This window comes from Schistosoma haematobium, chromosome 4 (assembly GCF_000699445.3).
Source record: "Schistosoma haematobium chromosome 4, whole genome shotgun sequence".
In the NCBI taxonomy this organism is placed as follows: Eukaryota; Metazoa; Platyhelminthes; class Trematoda; order Strigeidida; family Schistosomatidae; genus Schistosoma; species Schistosoma haematobium.
Window position 1 is genome coordinate 16,130,089 of NC_067199.1, and position 16,140 is coordinate 16,146,228.

Genomic DNA, 16,140 nt, shown 5'->3' on the forward strand with positions numbered 1-16,140 from the left:
CTTCTTATTTGTACTGCAAAACATAAAAAGCCAATGCGAGTTAGGCTTCGAGCATCTTTTGTATGCCGTAGGACTTAAACATGTACACATCTTATGGTACCACTTTTTACATTCATCGCTCTGCATTCCTTCCACAACGGGGAACAAGCAGTTTAGTTGTCCTCATTTATAAGTCTTACTAACCATTGTAATTTGATTAAAAAGGTTTAAAAAACAATATGAACACAATGTGAACACGAGTGTCAGGCAGTGAGTAATAAAAGGTACCACAGGACAAAGTTTAGCAAAAATTTCAAACCTTAACCAAAGTACTTTTGGTTAAAGTAGACCAAGAATGCTTTTTGGTGCAACAAGTACACAAAACGAGGATAATCATGACAAGTACAAAAATCACTATCCTTTTTTAAACGAGCATGTGTATGTGAAGGAGTTTTATTTCTAGGATATACTTATTTTATTAGCATCAATATTGATTTGTTATGATTGAATAATATTAGTGTTATATTTCGCTATACGATTGGGAATATTTGACTATATTTTAATGCCAAAATAAAGTATTAAATCCAAGGGATATCAAAGGATTGGATAAATGTACAATAAAATAGTGTGACTTTTATCAATAAAATAGATTTGTAAGCATTTATGGAACAAGATAAATATAGCTAGAATCTGGATATGTTATGATGTTTTTGATTCAGATCATGAATCGATTGATGTTAGACCACCTTTGGAAACCTGGAAGCACTGGACGGCCGTTTCTTCCTATTACTGGACTCCTCAGCAGTGCACATCCCGCTCGCGGGATTCGAACCCAGGGCCTTCGGTCTCGCGCGCGAACGCGAGATTCAATGATATTTAAAATCGGCAGATATTTAAATGAACCTATTGCTTTAGGTATCGTTCTTTTGTTCGGTTTATTGTACTTTTCTCAGTTCAGTTATTCTAATATATTCCAGGCTTTAATATGATTCTATTTATTGGTATAGTAGCATATTTTAGATGAATCAGTTTGTGTAAATGTTTATGATGAACTCTGAGATCAGAAAATAATTTAAGAAAATTAATTGTTATCTTTTTCTTGTTTCTCACTTGTAAATTACTGGATTGATATTTTGAATGCAACATTTAATTATATGAACCGTTTGGTAAGTACACTAAAATTATTCATTTGGGGACAAATCTGAGGAAATTTAAGCTTTCTTGTGAGTAGTTAACAACTAACCACATCATATTATAGTCTTTTGTCTATCGAAAGAAATTCAATTTATTAGATTTATCAAATCTAGACATGTTCATCTGTCAAGTTTTTCTATTCTGAGTACACATCATAAAGTAATAATCACTCTTTTGTATATTCACTTGATACATTATGTTGAGCTATTCATTATCAAGTACTGTGGTTTTGATTTTGACACAGCTATAAATTGATACACATACTTGTAACGGTTATTTAATATTATGTATCATTTTTTAGTAGCTGACTGGTTGTTAACAATATGAAATTGATCAACTCACCATAAAGTACATTAATACAAATTCACTTTGAATATTTCATTTATAAAGATAATGAATGTCTTGACCAGTACAATATACAGTTACTGTTTCATCAAAACAACTTTACAATGCTTTTATTAAAAAATACACAAACATTTATTATTGATTACACAAATTTGTAATAAAACATATGAAAATCAACTTGGAGATGAGTTAATAATGATGTAATGAACTTAACAAATAAACCAATGGGACAGATCAAAAAATATTTATAAATTGATTACAGAAATGTTTTCTCTACATGTCTAATAATCTTGTACAATTAACAGTTTGTTTTAAAAAAAAAATCAGATGGTTCATGATTTGCATGATGATGGCACTTTTAAACAAACAAACCATTTACACTACTCATGTTTGTACTGTGTTAAATGTGAGATAAAATGGTTGTCTTCTACTTTGAATAAAATGAATAGAAAGGTAGTTATTAAAGTTTAAATAAGCTTCAGTAAATCTAAAAGAAAAAGGAATTCACAACATAGTAACAAAAAAACGACAAGATGTTATACACTATATAGTAAACAAAATTGTAATAAATATATATTAACTAAATGAAAATTTCAAGACAACTTTATGGTTTATGAAGTGCAAATTGACCTTATAGTTGATAATAAGATAAAGACAAAAATAATCCATTAGGAAAATATGTATAAATATTGTATCTGATATTTAAGGGATATACAGATAGATATATGTGTACATTTTAATAATTTCATTATTGTTTCTGATTAATGTTTCTTTATTGACTTACACTAAAATTATAACTTGCTACTCTTCTTTTCAAATGACCACTCTTGTATATATTAGTAATAGAATAAGGTTAAAATTCACTGGCATCGATAACAAAAAGAAGTATATAGAAGAAATGAAGCTCATATGAGGCAACATTGAAACAAATAAATGATATGGATATATATGTATATATTTGATAGCAAAATGTTTATGTTAGTATTCTATTCCTTGTTTGATAGTGAGACAGATATTAGACGAATGAATTAAGATAATATTGATCAATTCTTTTTATGCAATCCGCCTTTTTAACATCAAATGAAAACGATTGATTATATTTTAGAATAAAATATTCAAAGAGAGATAGAAAAACAAAGTAGATCTGTGAAAAGAAAAAAAGATGATACAATGAAATGAACATGAAGTACAAACAAAAGGTTTGGGAATAAAACAAGAAATAAGAGCAGAATAAAAAGTAGAAATATAATAGAGAGAGGAAGATATACAGACAGGAGATTGATATATTTTGGAATGAAGTAAAATTATCAGTCCAGTTTTTTTTTTAAGAAATGCAAATTTTATGAGTAGATATATAAATATGTGTAAGTTTGATTCTATCTTGACAGTTCATACATTTTCACGTAAATTAATCTCTGGATAATCATCCATTGAAAAACTTCTTAATAGTAATAAGCCTAATATTAAACCAGCCATCTGAAAAGAAAAACAAACGAGAAAACTGTTATCAAGGTGCTTTTTACGAAAATTCCTTAAAATTTGATTATACGAAGTAAAACTCAAGAAAAATATGTGAAAATAGTATAGATATACCTTTCAGTAGTGAAACATAATGTACGAAAATTGGCTATTACTTTAAATGTAAAGTTGAGTTCAAGTTTTTCAAATATTGTACGGTAATTAACCTCATAATTTGTTAGTGTCATATCAACACAAAAGTTTTCTTTCTCGAAGTTATATTCTTTTGTTATGTGTACTCAATTATTCTATAAAAGAATGAAGTGTTCTCTTACGCAGAAAAACGCATTCGTGTTACCGATAATGATTATTTGATAACCAGATTTAGATATTTGTACTGTCATCTCTGACTTTTATGTTTTGTGTTGTACTTATAATGGGTTATTAAAAATAAAACAGTTTGCTTGAAGTTTAAACGAATACTTTGAACGTTAAAAGCTCAATGTTTTATCCAGTAAATCAACTGTCAACAATATTTGTTTAGTAAATCAAATATATTTACAATAATGTGATGATTGAAATAACTATTTTTTGGATTTAAATGTATTAGCAACTACTTTATTTGAAATAACAAACGAAAGGGAAATCTGCACAAGGAAATAAATTGCCTACTAAGAGATATAGAGAAAATAGCTAATTAAGAATTCTGAAATGTCAGACCACTATGTCAGACTACTATGCATTGAATATTGAAAACAGGCAAACAAGTGTTTTGATTTCTTCTAACTACTAATCAATAATTGTATCCAACCATAAACAATTCTATTTTTAGTATCTCTACACTATTTATAAAATATTAGTAAACAGAAATTATCAGAATTATATACACATCATTGTTCTAAATAGAAAATTGAATATTCCCCTTTGAATTATTCTGTTGTTTGAAGAAAAAAGAAACACAACTTCAATCTTATGCTGAAACGAGATACGCTTTTCTAAATATGTGTATTCTGGTAAAATTAATGTAAAGGGTATCAGTGAAAAAAAGGAAAATCTTTTTATAAATGATGCGGTTATTTATAACAATATATTCTAATAGTCTTTTCTCCTGAACGCAATTCAAACTGATTTTGTAATAATGAAATCTGAAAATTCTAAGAAACATTTAGGTTAAACTAAAAAAATTCTAACCTTTGTTTAATTGATAAATCATGAAAAGTTTAATTAATCATTCTACTATTAAAGGTTGTTATATGAAATAAAACAGTTTCAGAGAGTATATTTTAACGAATCAGCAGAATTCATGTCATAAATTGAAGTATTTTATCAGTATGAAGATTTATACATATTTAATTTGGCTGATATAGGTGCATACATGGGTTTGTAATTGAATTGTCTGCCGAATTCTAAATAGAAATAAAGTTTTGACAATCAATCCAATATTTATGAAGAAAAATGGCAGCAATATAAACATTAAGGAAATATATATCCCTTTTATGGCATACACACGAACAAATGCAGATAAAGACAACAAATGTAGCAGCAGTCTCTGCATCAGTAGGCCTCAACATACACAAGGGAAAACTAAGGTCTTAAAATACAACACAGAGAACAGCAATCCACTCACTCATGATGGTGAAACTCTGGAAGATCTAGAATCCTTCATGTACCTGGGAAGCATCATCGATCAACAAGGAGGTTCAGGTGCAGACGTAAAGGCGAGGATTGGCAAAGCAAGAGCCGCATTCCTTCAGTTGAAGAATATATGGAACTCAAAACAACTGTCAACCAACATCAAAGTGAGAATCTTCAATACGAACGTCAAGACAGTCAGCTCTACTGTACAGAGCTGAAACTTGAAGAACTACAACAACCACCATCAAGAAGGTACAAATATTTGTAAATAGCTGTCTACGCAAGATACTCAACATCCACTGGCCGGATACCATCAGCAACAGCCTTCTGTGGGAGAGAACAAACCAGGTTCCAGCTGAAGAAGAACTTAGGAAAAGACGATGGAAGTGAATGAGACATACATTACGCACATCATCAAACTGCATCACGAGACAAGCCCTAACTTGGAATCCTGAAGGGGAACGGAAAAGAAGAAGGCCGAAGAACCCATTACGTCGAGAAATAGAAGCAGGCATGAAAAGGATGAATAACAACTGGAAGGAGTTGGAAATGACTGCCCAGGACAGGGTTGGACGGATTGTGCTCGTGAGCGGCCTATGCTCCTTGACGAGGAGTACTAGGCGTAAGTAAGTAATTTTTCAGCAGTATCAATTTCGCAACAAAATAATTTAGAAACCAAACAACGAATCACTTTTTCATCCAATAAATTTTTTAATCTCAATCTAATAGTAAATCATAGAATAAATGAACTCATACATATTTGATATTTTCATTACACTACTAAATTAACCAAGTTTTCATCTAATGACCTAGTTCTTATTTCACCTTACTTTAGTCTAATTTAACCGAAGTTTTATTTATGTGAACTAGTAAAAAAAAAACTGTTCGTAGTTTGAATGAGAGAACAATTGTTCATTATTAGCTTTTCATAGAGTACTTATATACTTCTTGTTAATAATGAATAAAATGTAACAAAAATACTCCACCAATATAGTAGTTTCATAATTCTCAATTATTCCATTAATATTTCAATGAAATTCACCTTAAATCACTTAAATAAGTCGTTTTATTACTATATTTCTTTCTACACTTGTTTCATTCATATATTTCCTTCTTTTTAATTTTAGCTAGTTATTCTCTATAGAATTTTTATTCTTGTCGTTTGCATATTGTCAAGATTTTCTATTTGAATGGCATATATATATATATATATATATATATATATATATATATATATATATATATATATATAGATATAGATATTCTGTTCCAAGAATGAAAAAAGTAAACTACTCTGTCATATATAGTTCTAAGAAAAACTAAAGAAATGACATCAATTAATTCATTGAAATAAAGATAATAATAAAAAAAACACAACGATAATAAACTTATAACAAGCAATATAAAATGACTAGAAAAGGAAACATCACTATTGGAAGAATAAATTAGACAATCAAAATAACTGTTCACTTGAAATGAAAAATAAACAATAGGATAAATAAAAAAGAGTGACAAGTATTATGTGCCTGTTCGAAATGTCTTATTGAATTTCAGCTAATAATAATATTTTATTATTTGAGAATAGTGTAGCAAACAGAACACAAGTGGGAACAATCGAAGGTATTTAACACAAAGTTATAGGACTTGTTAATAAAATCTAACAATCATAAAGTAAATGCTTAATTTGCAAAATGTTCACTAATTGTCTCATAATGACTCAGATTTCATTGTTCTTGCGTTTCCATACAAATTGCATCCTGTTTCCATTCTTTACTGTTCGATCCTCTTGTTTCTCTACTATCAGACCTTCTGTTCACGGCTAACATTATCTACTACTTATGTCAATATAAGTAGCACACACCACAATAGTATGAAAAATGAATATTATGTCATTCAAATGAATAAATCCTTTTATATGTTATCCCTGAATAACTAAACCAAAAAAACTACTTAAGAATGGTATATTCAACAATCAACTTCTAATGTGTGTATAACCTACACTAGTTTTATAGTGTGTTCTAATTTTAATATACAAATTCATTGTAAAATATTTGACGTCAATCGATTGAAGAAAATCAACACCAATTTAATGCTAATTGGCATAAATCAATGAAATGTAATTGTATTCTTGAAGAAAATATAGCTCCTAAGTGATTCAAATTCTTATAAGTGACGCAACCATATATGTTCACATTGAGTCACTTGAATTGATGATTAGATTGTGAAATCGTCAACGGAATATGAACACTATTGAAGACTATACTATTCAGACATCAGCCAGTCTAAAGGTAGTGATTAATATGAAATACATTTTTGTTACTCACATTTATTATCAGTTATAAGTGATCAAAAAGGCAATATTAAACGTCATGATATAGACTGATTATGTATTACGTAATGTCTTAACAGTCTGCTACTGTTTTTAAGGCTTTTAATATTTATCAAAAGCAAACCTGTTCACTTCTTAAATGATGTTTAACTGATACTCAGAATAAATTTTTTGAATAAAACTAGTATTTTCAAAATGAAAACGTCACTTCCTAATGCTAATATATTATTCATCTATTATTATGATACCTCATTTACAGAACGGCAGTATTGGAAAATAAATTACTTATACTTTTAAATATGCTTAGAATACACTGACAATCATAATGCATCTCAACTTAAAAGGTGTTGCATGGTAAGAAATCGATATTTTCCAGCACTATATCCAGTTTATTTTATTCTTTAATGTATATCTATGATTTAGTTGTTATAAAATAGAAGAAAAATGGATCGATAAAGTTGTACATACTTTTTCCTATTATATTTATAGAATAATGATATTTCTATAAAAGTTTAACATTATAACTATTCATATTCACTTGGTGTTGTTTAAATGTATCTTCTCATTGTTATTTAGGACTGCAATTAATCAGTCTCTTATTGGCATATGTAAATCCTGTGTGGACTGTCTCGATATTGCCTGAAGTCAAAAGCTTTATAAGCAAAGATGGATAGTGACTAGCAGTGGAATCCATGACGCGCCTTTCGTCTTATTCAGTTCGTTGCATGTTTCAAATCGGTATATTATTTTCTAAGTGATTTACTTTTGTTCATATTCTTCACATACTGAAATTTTATTAATCTAATTTTCGATACCATAATAAAAAGCATGTCTTTTTTTATATTACCACTGATATTATTACCGATGCTAATCTAGAAAAAACCTAGTTAGGATAAGCTTTATTGAAAATAAATGGTAATATTCTACTTCCGGAAAATTATACACTTCTAATTATTAATTATTAATATACAAGCGTTCAAATTCCAAAAGAATAGGACATAATAGTAATATGTTTAGTTCAATTGCCTGAAAATGTTAACGAATTGTAAATGTACATAAAAAAGGAAATTCAACCAAAAAGAAACCCGATGAGGTTATTACAAATTACCAAGAAAGAAACGAAATTAAAGCAGTGAATAAAAATTGATCTAGATAAACCGACGTTTTAATAAATAAGAAACAATTCCATACACAATTAAATTGGATGATTTTGGAATTATAACTTTTGTATAATCATACAAACCGCCTTTTTTAAATTGTCGAACGATCTATTTAAAACAATATTTTATTGATGTCTTCAATCTTATATTCAGAACAATAATTAGCCTTATAGAATTTGTTTAACTAAGCTTCTTATTTAACTGTAAATCTATATACATTGATATATCTTTCAGAAATAAATCCATTTTCCTCAATATGATTTGACTATATATGTATAGTAAAATCATAGTTAGTATTTGTAGTGAGAGCACTCTGTCTTAGACATGTGAATACTTTAGCAAACATGACAGATATTATCACTGTTTTCTAGATTACTTCGTAGACCCAATATTAAGTGCATATATATATCCTGAGGTGATAAATAATGTAATACACAAACCAGTAATTATGTATGTGCATTTCTTTTTTTAAACTATTGGAAGCTTGTTTGTCTATCTATCTTCATCAACAGGAAGTAAGCAAAGTATTCTAATAAAATACAAGAACAAAAAGTAATCAACTTTAATGTTATATTTAACAAGAAATAAATAGATCAGGTCGGCTATAGTAGACACTATAAAACGTTTAGGTATTCAGCATAATTTCAAAGATTTTGTGCAAACAATAGTGTTAACAAAGATTAAAACACAGCTAAACTGATTGTGCGCTAATGATTGTACGAACAGGTTAAACATTTAGAAAAACACACTTATTCTCAGAGTTATGTGTATTTAACATATTAAAATGCATTTTAAAGTGCTGTTTCAGTTAACACATACTTGATAAAAGATATTTTTTTGACATTAAATAGTTGAAGTAGTGTCATAGGATTACTTCAGTGGAAAATCCTATAGTAATAACAAGTTAAATAAATTAGAACAATTTCTTTTCGATGATTGTAAATGAAACTTTTAAAGTCTTACCATATGATTACAATTAAGCATAGTTCATAGTGAAACGAGTTTTTTTTAGCCTGACAAACTCTTCACCTGCTTTATTTGACAGACTTCATTTCACATTCAGAGTTTGATCGTAATATTTGTAACCATCTGGTAATCCATTTGTACAGTAAATATTTTCATTCAAATATTCAATGACAAGCTAATATCAAGAATGTTTAGAGTTAAAAACAACATGTTCCAGATAAGGATAAACATGATTTCTATTCATATCTGGAAATTTACATGCATAAACCACGTATCACGATTCATACAAAAATTCCAGCTTGAGTAAATCAAGGAATAGGTGGATGAACAATATTCATCAATACTATGACTCAATGCCATATGTCATATTCAATTTTGTCATGTATAATCAAAACTTTATCATTTGATTCTTATGTATATTACACTGTGAAGTAATATTCACGTAACATTATTTCAACTCTTGCATTAAACTATTAAATAATAAACATTGTCATTAAGAAGAAGGATATCCTTCCTCACATAATGAACAGTAATGAACAACTGTCTTTTTCATAAAAATTTTCTAATATGTCAAGTATATAGTGATAATTGAAATTCAACTATGTACTATATCTTTTGTTCACATCTTCTATATTGGCTTGTTCAAGCGTGATTTGAGAAAAATGCTAGAGACAATTAGATGAAGATATGATATCACTTCATAAAATCAGTAACTGCTCATTTGAGCCATACCAAAATGTGTAAACATTCTGGTTAGAATCCACAAATCAATCATACTTTGTGGCGGAAAACCTTAAAAAAACATTGCCGACAATATGAAACACTGACTCAAATTCATTCATTTATATATGTTCTTTATATTTTGAGGTTAAGCGTTATTTCATACATCTAATCTGTTCTTTTTTAAATATATATCCTTTACCTAGCCTGACCACCTTGCTTTATATTTTGTTAATTTCTTCTCTCACTGTGCTAATTTGACTTGTAACAACTTGTTCTCGTAAATATTTGTCCCAAACTCTCTAATATCTATGACGGAACAAAATAACAAACACAATATTTGACAAAGATTTGTTTAATTTTAGCACTAAAAGAAATTATTTAAATCCGTGTCTACTGATAGGAAGCAAAATAATTTAAATCTGATGGGAATATTTAAGTGATTAGTAACTATTTTTATCATAGGGCCGAAATCATAATACAAAATATAGAACCATAAAACTGTTTTGAGAAAAAGTTCACAAAAACTAACAAATCATGATCCAGTGGTATGGTTGTTTGAATCTTTCCAGTGATGTTTAGTACTGCAGTTGATCAGTCTCTTTTGGCATATATGCATCCTGTACGGATTTTCTCTGTATTGTATTAAGTCACAAGCCTTATAAGCAGAAATGAATGATTAAAAAAGCTTTGAGACACATTTATATTCTCACTTACCATTAGTACGGCCAATATGACAACCATTATAATTAATGGGATGAAATACTGATACAGCAGGGCAATAATCACATTTGCACAACCCTAGTAAGTAAAATCAATAAACAGATTAAATTTTTAATTACCTAGAATCTACAATTTCTATTATCTATTTTACGGATAAAAAGAATTAATGAATCCTGATATTAATTATATATAGTCATTGTCTATATATATCAAGCTAGGAAATCTAAAGTAGGTAGGTTCATTAAAACGAAAAGGTCATATTTTGCCACTCTATATGTAATCAGTGAATAACTACTGTTAACTTGGAATAGAAGTTGTTTAGTATTCTAAACACAGTGGGCATCATATTGAAACAAACTGAAAACAGAAATGGCTTATCATTAGAACATTGCTAGCTAATACACTTTAAATGAGAATGAAAAAGTCGAGACATTTAACCGCAGCCTAATAGAAATATCAAAATGTAGAAAAATTGGAGTACATTGAAAGATCCTGTAAAACTCACTGTAGAGTGAAAACAAGACTAATATAACAACATAACATATTCCTGTGGAATTGTGAGGCCTCGAAAATCAAAGTTTGCTGATTCTTTTCAGTTTTCAGCTGCTTTAATACATTTTGTCCAGATCTATGCTTGAAGCTAACTAAACTCATCAATTTATCAACACAAAATTATTATTGTTTCTCGAACGATTACTTAGGGCCAATCCCTTTTAACGCTCATTCTCAGCCCCATTTTAACCTTAAATAGAAAAGCGCCGTGAGTTAGAATCAATATACATTATTCAGCTTACTTCAGTTTAGATGCATCGTATTTGATCGCATATTAATCCTAATGTGTAGTTAATTTGTAGCCCACTTACGCTTTAATGAAATTAACACCTGATAATAATGTTTAATTCCGCTCGTTATATAACATCTTTTAAGAGACAGTTTAAAGTACTTCTGTGATAACGTTACTATGATACTATCAATTTCGACTTTCCCGTTACTTTCTTCAGTTTCTAATAAATCATATCTTTGTTCCTAACACAGACTGAAGCTAATTTATGTACATAAAATTCAAGATATTTTTTTATCTTCAACAGATTATTCAATAGACATGGGACTGCGCTTTTATTCCGGTCTTTTTTTCACTATATCCGTTACACAATTCGTTACGATCAATTTGAATACTTAAGTAGAGTTTTTGGGCTACAAACGATAGCTTTTACAAATATTTTTTTGATTTATAGCTTCTGGATAGCGTCTGAATAGATTAGTCTACTCAGGACAGTTGAGTAAACAGAAATTGGAAATAAGTATTCTTAACTTTGTGTTAAAAAGTTTTTCTGTAATTCTGACGACAGTAGATTGGATCTGAACTATCAGTGACGTCAAGCCACTTCATCGGCTTCATTATGTCACAGTTCTCAATCAATTCTTGTGATCTAAAATTGTCATCTTCTGTACATACTTCTAAATTACACTAGAATGCAACTTAACAACTCGTGAATTATGCTTAGATTTTAACCTCTTAAGACAAATTCCAAGATATTATAACATGTCCTGATTATGACTGATTCACATGAATAGATAATTATTTCAAAACACTCAACGGTACTCGGATCTTAAACATCACTTTTCATCTTCGCTGATAGTGTAATGAAGATATGTTTTGTGTTTGGTTATGATAGAAAAAACCCAGATCAGTAGGTGATGGTTGATCGACAGCCTTTAACGAGATGCTCAGTGACACAGTCTAAACGAAACGGTATTCCAAGCCGGCACGGCTGACAACAAAACAGGGTTAGTTGGACGAACACGAACCACTTCTGCCTGATAAAATTAGCAACATATAAGTTGATTGAGGCGGAATTGTTGTATTAACGAAACGTTTTTTGAGTGTTTTGATAAGTGAATATGTTCTAGTGTGGCATAATCGTTTCCATATTAGCTACCTAAACCATTGTATATCGTTAAATCCCGTACCGTTAAATCCCGTATAGAATCTCTTAAGGAATAAGTTGTGTAATATCTCCAACTATTATTCGATAGGCCCAGTTTTCGCTCATCCATGCCTCAATAAAATGTTCAATTCTTGACTGTCATATAGAGGTTAATTTTCTTGAATCTGTATATCTACGAAGCAAACATGTATCCATTGTTTTACAATATTTTATTCAATCGAATTATCTTTCTATTCAAAAATTATACAAAAGAAATTAATTTGTTAGAGTGTTTATGTTTTTTAACACACGTAGATTAACAAATGTGAACAAGACATTTGATCACTGTTAAATAATTAATTTAACAGAACAAATAAAAAATAAACTGAATTTATGCTTATGCAGTTAGCTGGTATTTCATTTCCAAATAGGTTAGGGCTTGAAACAGTATAGTTTCAACTGCACAGTGCCAAAAAAGAATCTTAAAATAAATAAATATAACGGATATTTCCAACCTTAAGCTTTAGAAGCAAAGATGGATAGTGGCTAGCAGTGGAATCCAGGACGCGCGTTTCATCCTGTTTGGGACTCGTCAGCTGGATGTACCTGCATCTCAGAGTTGATGTTCACTCTGGGACTCGAACTCAGTACCGTTCGCTTCAAACGCCATCGCGTTATCCACTTAGCTACTGAGTCCTGATAGCCACTTGCTTGTGCAATGGGTTGAAGTTTAATTCACTTGATATTGTTTTATTTGAATCTTCCCATTGATGTTTTTGGACTGAAATTGATCAGTCTCTTATTGGCATATGTGCATACTGTGCGTATGCCTCGATATTGCCTTAATTTACAAGCATTATAAACAAAGATGGATAGTGGCTAGCAGTGGAATCCAGGACGCGTTTCGTCCTGTTTGGGACTCGTCAGCTGGATGTACCTGCATCTCAGAGTTGATGTTCACTCCAGCTGACGAGTCCCAAACAGGACGAAACGCGCGTCCTGGATTCCACTGCTAGCCACTATCCATCTTTGTTTATAATGCTTGTAAATTAAGGCAATATCGAGGCATACGCACAGTATGCACATATGCCAATAAGAGACTGATCAATTTCAGTCCAAAAACATCAATGGGAAGATTCAAATAAAACAATATCAAGTGAACTTAAGCTTTAGAGTAGCAAATCTACGACTGCTATGTTGTAACAGCCAGTACAAACATGATTTTAGTTTGTGATTAAAATAATTTTAACTAAACGTAAAAATCTTTGGATGACGATCTAGAAGTTGGGACAAGAAATGAATTTAACGTGAATGATCAACAGTGATTAAGGGTCATATAATTCAAATAACAAATGTTATGTGACTTAATCATGAGATAAGAAATAAAGCAGTTATTGTAGACGAGGAGAAACGGTCAATGTGATAAACATCCACCGAAATAAAAGTGTTATTAATAAAAATCAATCGTAGTGATATTAGAACTAATATAATAATGACTCAGATGAAAGAGCAGGTCATATTACAAGTAGTTTTTGTGTATAAAAATCCTTTAGATCTAGGAGGTTACAATAATACATTTCACTATTTCACAGGCTGAAATCATGAGTCAATTGAAGCTAGACCACCATGGGAAACATGGAATCACTGGACGGCCGTCTCGTCCTAGTATGGGACTCCTTAGCAGTGCGCATCCACGATCCAGAACCCCGCGGGATTCGAACCCAGGACCTACTGGCTTCGCGCGTGAACACTTAAACATTAGACCACTGAGCCGGCACCCAACGGTGTAAATGTGAGATAACAGCTCACTGAAGATTATGGTGTACGGTGGCGCAACTTCGTGGATTGGTTGAAGTTAGACATTAACACCGTCGGATGCCGGCTCAGTGGTCTAGTGGTCAAGTGCTCACGCGCGAAACCAGTAGGTCCTGGATTCAAATCCCGCGGGGTGCGGGATTGTGGGTGCGCACTGCTGAGGGGTCTCATACTAGGACGAGACGGCCGTCCAGTGATTCCATGTTTTCCATGGTGGTCTAGCTTCAATTGACTCATGATTTCAACCTGTGAAATTTCTAAAACCCTCCACAAAACCCATTCTGACATTTCACTATGTTAACTCTAAGCTAGTTTTTCTTTCTACAGATCTCCATAAAAACAGTCATTGAGTAGGCGTATAGACGTCTAAACTTCTCCCAATTCCATGCAATTAGTTTCTATGGTAAACTTTTTAAAAAGGGAACAGTAAACATTTTAGGATGAAGTAAATTCACTTCATTTGTTGTACTCAAGATTTTTCACATGTGAAATGATTTCTATGGAGAAATAAAATGTTTTACAAATATTATTTCATGTGTGAGTTAACTCACTATTTTTTTGTTACAATTTTATTGGATGGATGAATAGAATAAACGGGAAAGAGAGAAAGAGAGGTCGTGACGTAATCGACTACAAAAACGTTGTCTGATTATTGCAATTTAGAGTGGAAAAAATAACTGCTAAAAGACAATGGTAAATAAAGTAATCATAATAATGGTAATCACAATAGTAGTGATAATGACTGTTGAAAATGGTATAAAAAGATGCAGTCATTTGGAAGGCTATATTGGAAAGAGATAAAACAGTTCATTGGATGGTGCTAAAATATTAAGAACAGTTACAATAAAAACTGTAAATTGAAAGTAATAATACGACCTAAATGAAGATAGTTATCATCGTTAAACGAAGTTCTGATAAATTTATTCCTTTTAATGATAATGCCTTGTTGTGGAAGTTTATTTTAGAAATTTGTCACTAATAAACGTTTGTTCTCGACTAAATTTCGTTGAATATTTCCCACTTACCTATCAAGGTAATCTTCATTAAAAAGTTTGTTTACCATTCAGAACACCCTTCTAACAAGACCTCTTTTAAATGAGAAGGGACAAAGCTGCTGAAACGCAAATATTACCCTGTTTAAGAAGTCTTGTCATCAGTTGAAAGCGGAATTACTGAATTTTTCTTTTTTATAATTTTTGAGTACAAGATGTTCGTTCCATGTTTTGTAATTCGTGCTCCTAAGTGAATTTTAACTTCGAATACGAGACATTTTGTAATGCTTCAAAGTGAATAACAAACAACTAATCCCTAGTCTTCTGAAGTTTACTGAAGCTCTTGTTATCAAGCGTCAAAAACTATTTATATGTTCAAAAGAAGATTGTGACACATATTCCTTCATTGAATTGTTGAGCAGTCGATTGGATGAAACTTATCTCTGTTCATCAGCTTCCTTGGTTATAAGAAAGCATTTTACAGTGAAGATATGGTAATCCTACGGAATCGTCTACGGTACTATGGAGTACCTGAGAATATAATCATTATCATATGGAACTCCAACGATGGACTAAATTGTGGAGGTGAACACTGGTATTGCAAGGATGGAGTTCCAAAACGGAAGAATATTTGCGACTCAAAACAACTATAATCCAACATCACAATCAGAATATTCAATATTAACGATAAAATAATTTCCATCGTAGGGAGCTCAAACCTGAATAACTGCCACTGTTAAAAAATGTAACAGGCAGAAAGAAACTATATTTTGTATATGACGTTACAAACGGTTTACACTATACACATACATAACCCTCAACCGTTTATTTATATATTTTGGCGTGATCTGCATTCTGAGCTGTCCCCTTATCTGGTCTCTATACGACAACTATTA

General features: G+C 30.7%; 1 protein-coding gene across 1 annotated transcript in view; it reads right to left on the reverse strand.

Annotated features, from left to right (window-relative positions):
• Positions 1-1,577: 1,577 nt before the first annotated feature.
• Positions 1,578-16,140, reverse strand: part of MS3_00007513 (uncharacterized protein) — a 31,918-nt gene continuing 17,355 nt past the window's right edge. Inside the window, exons 5-6 of the mRNA XM_051215800.1 lie at positions 10,504-10,587; positions 1,578-2,994 (exon numbers count right to left, since the gene is read on the reverse strand). Coding sequence (XP_051066334.1) covers positions 2,908-2,994; positions 10,504-10,587 — 171 coding nt within the window. The 3' untranslated portion in view covers positions 1,578-2,907. The remainder of the gene's footprint in view (positions 2,995-10,503; positions 10,588-16,140) is intronic.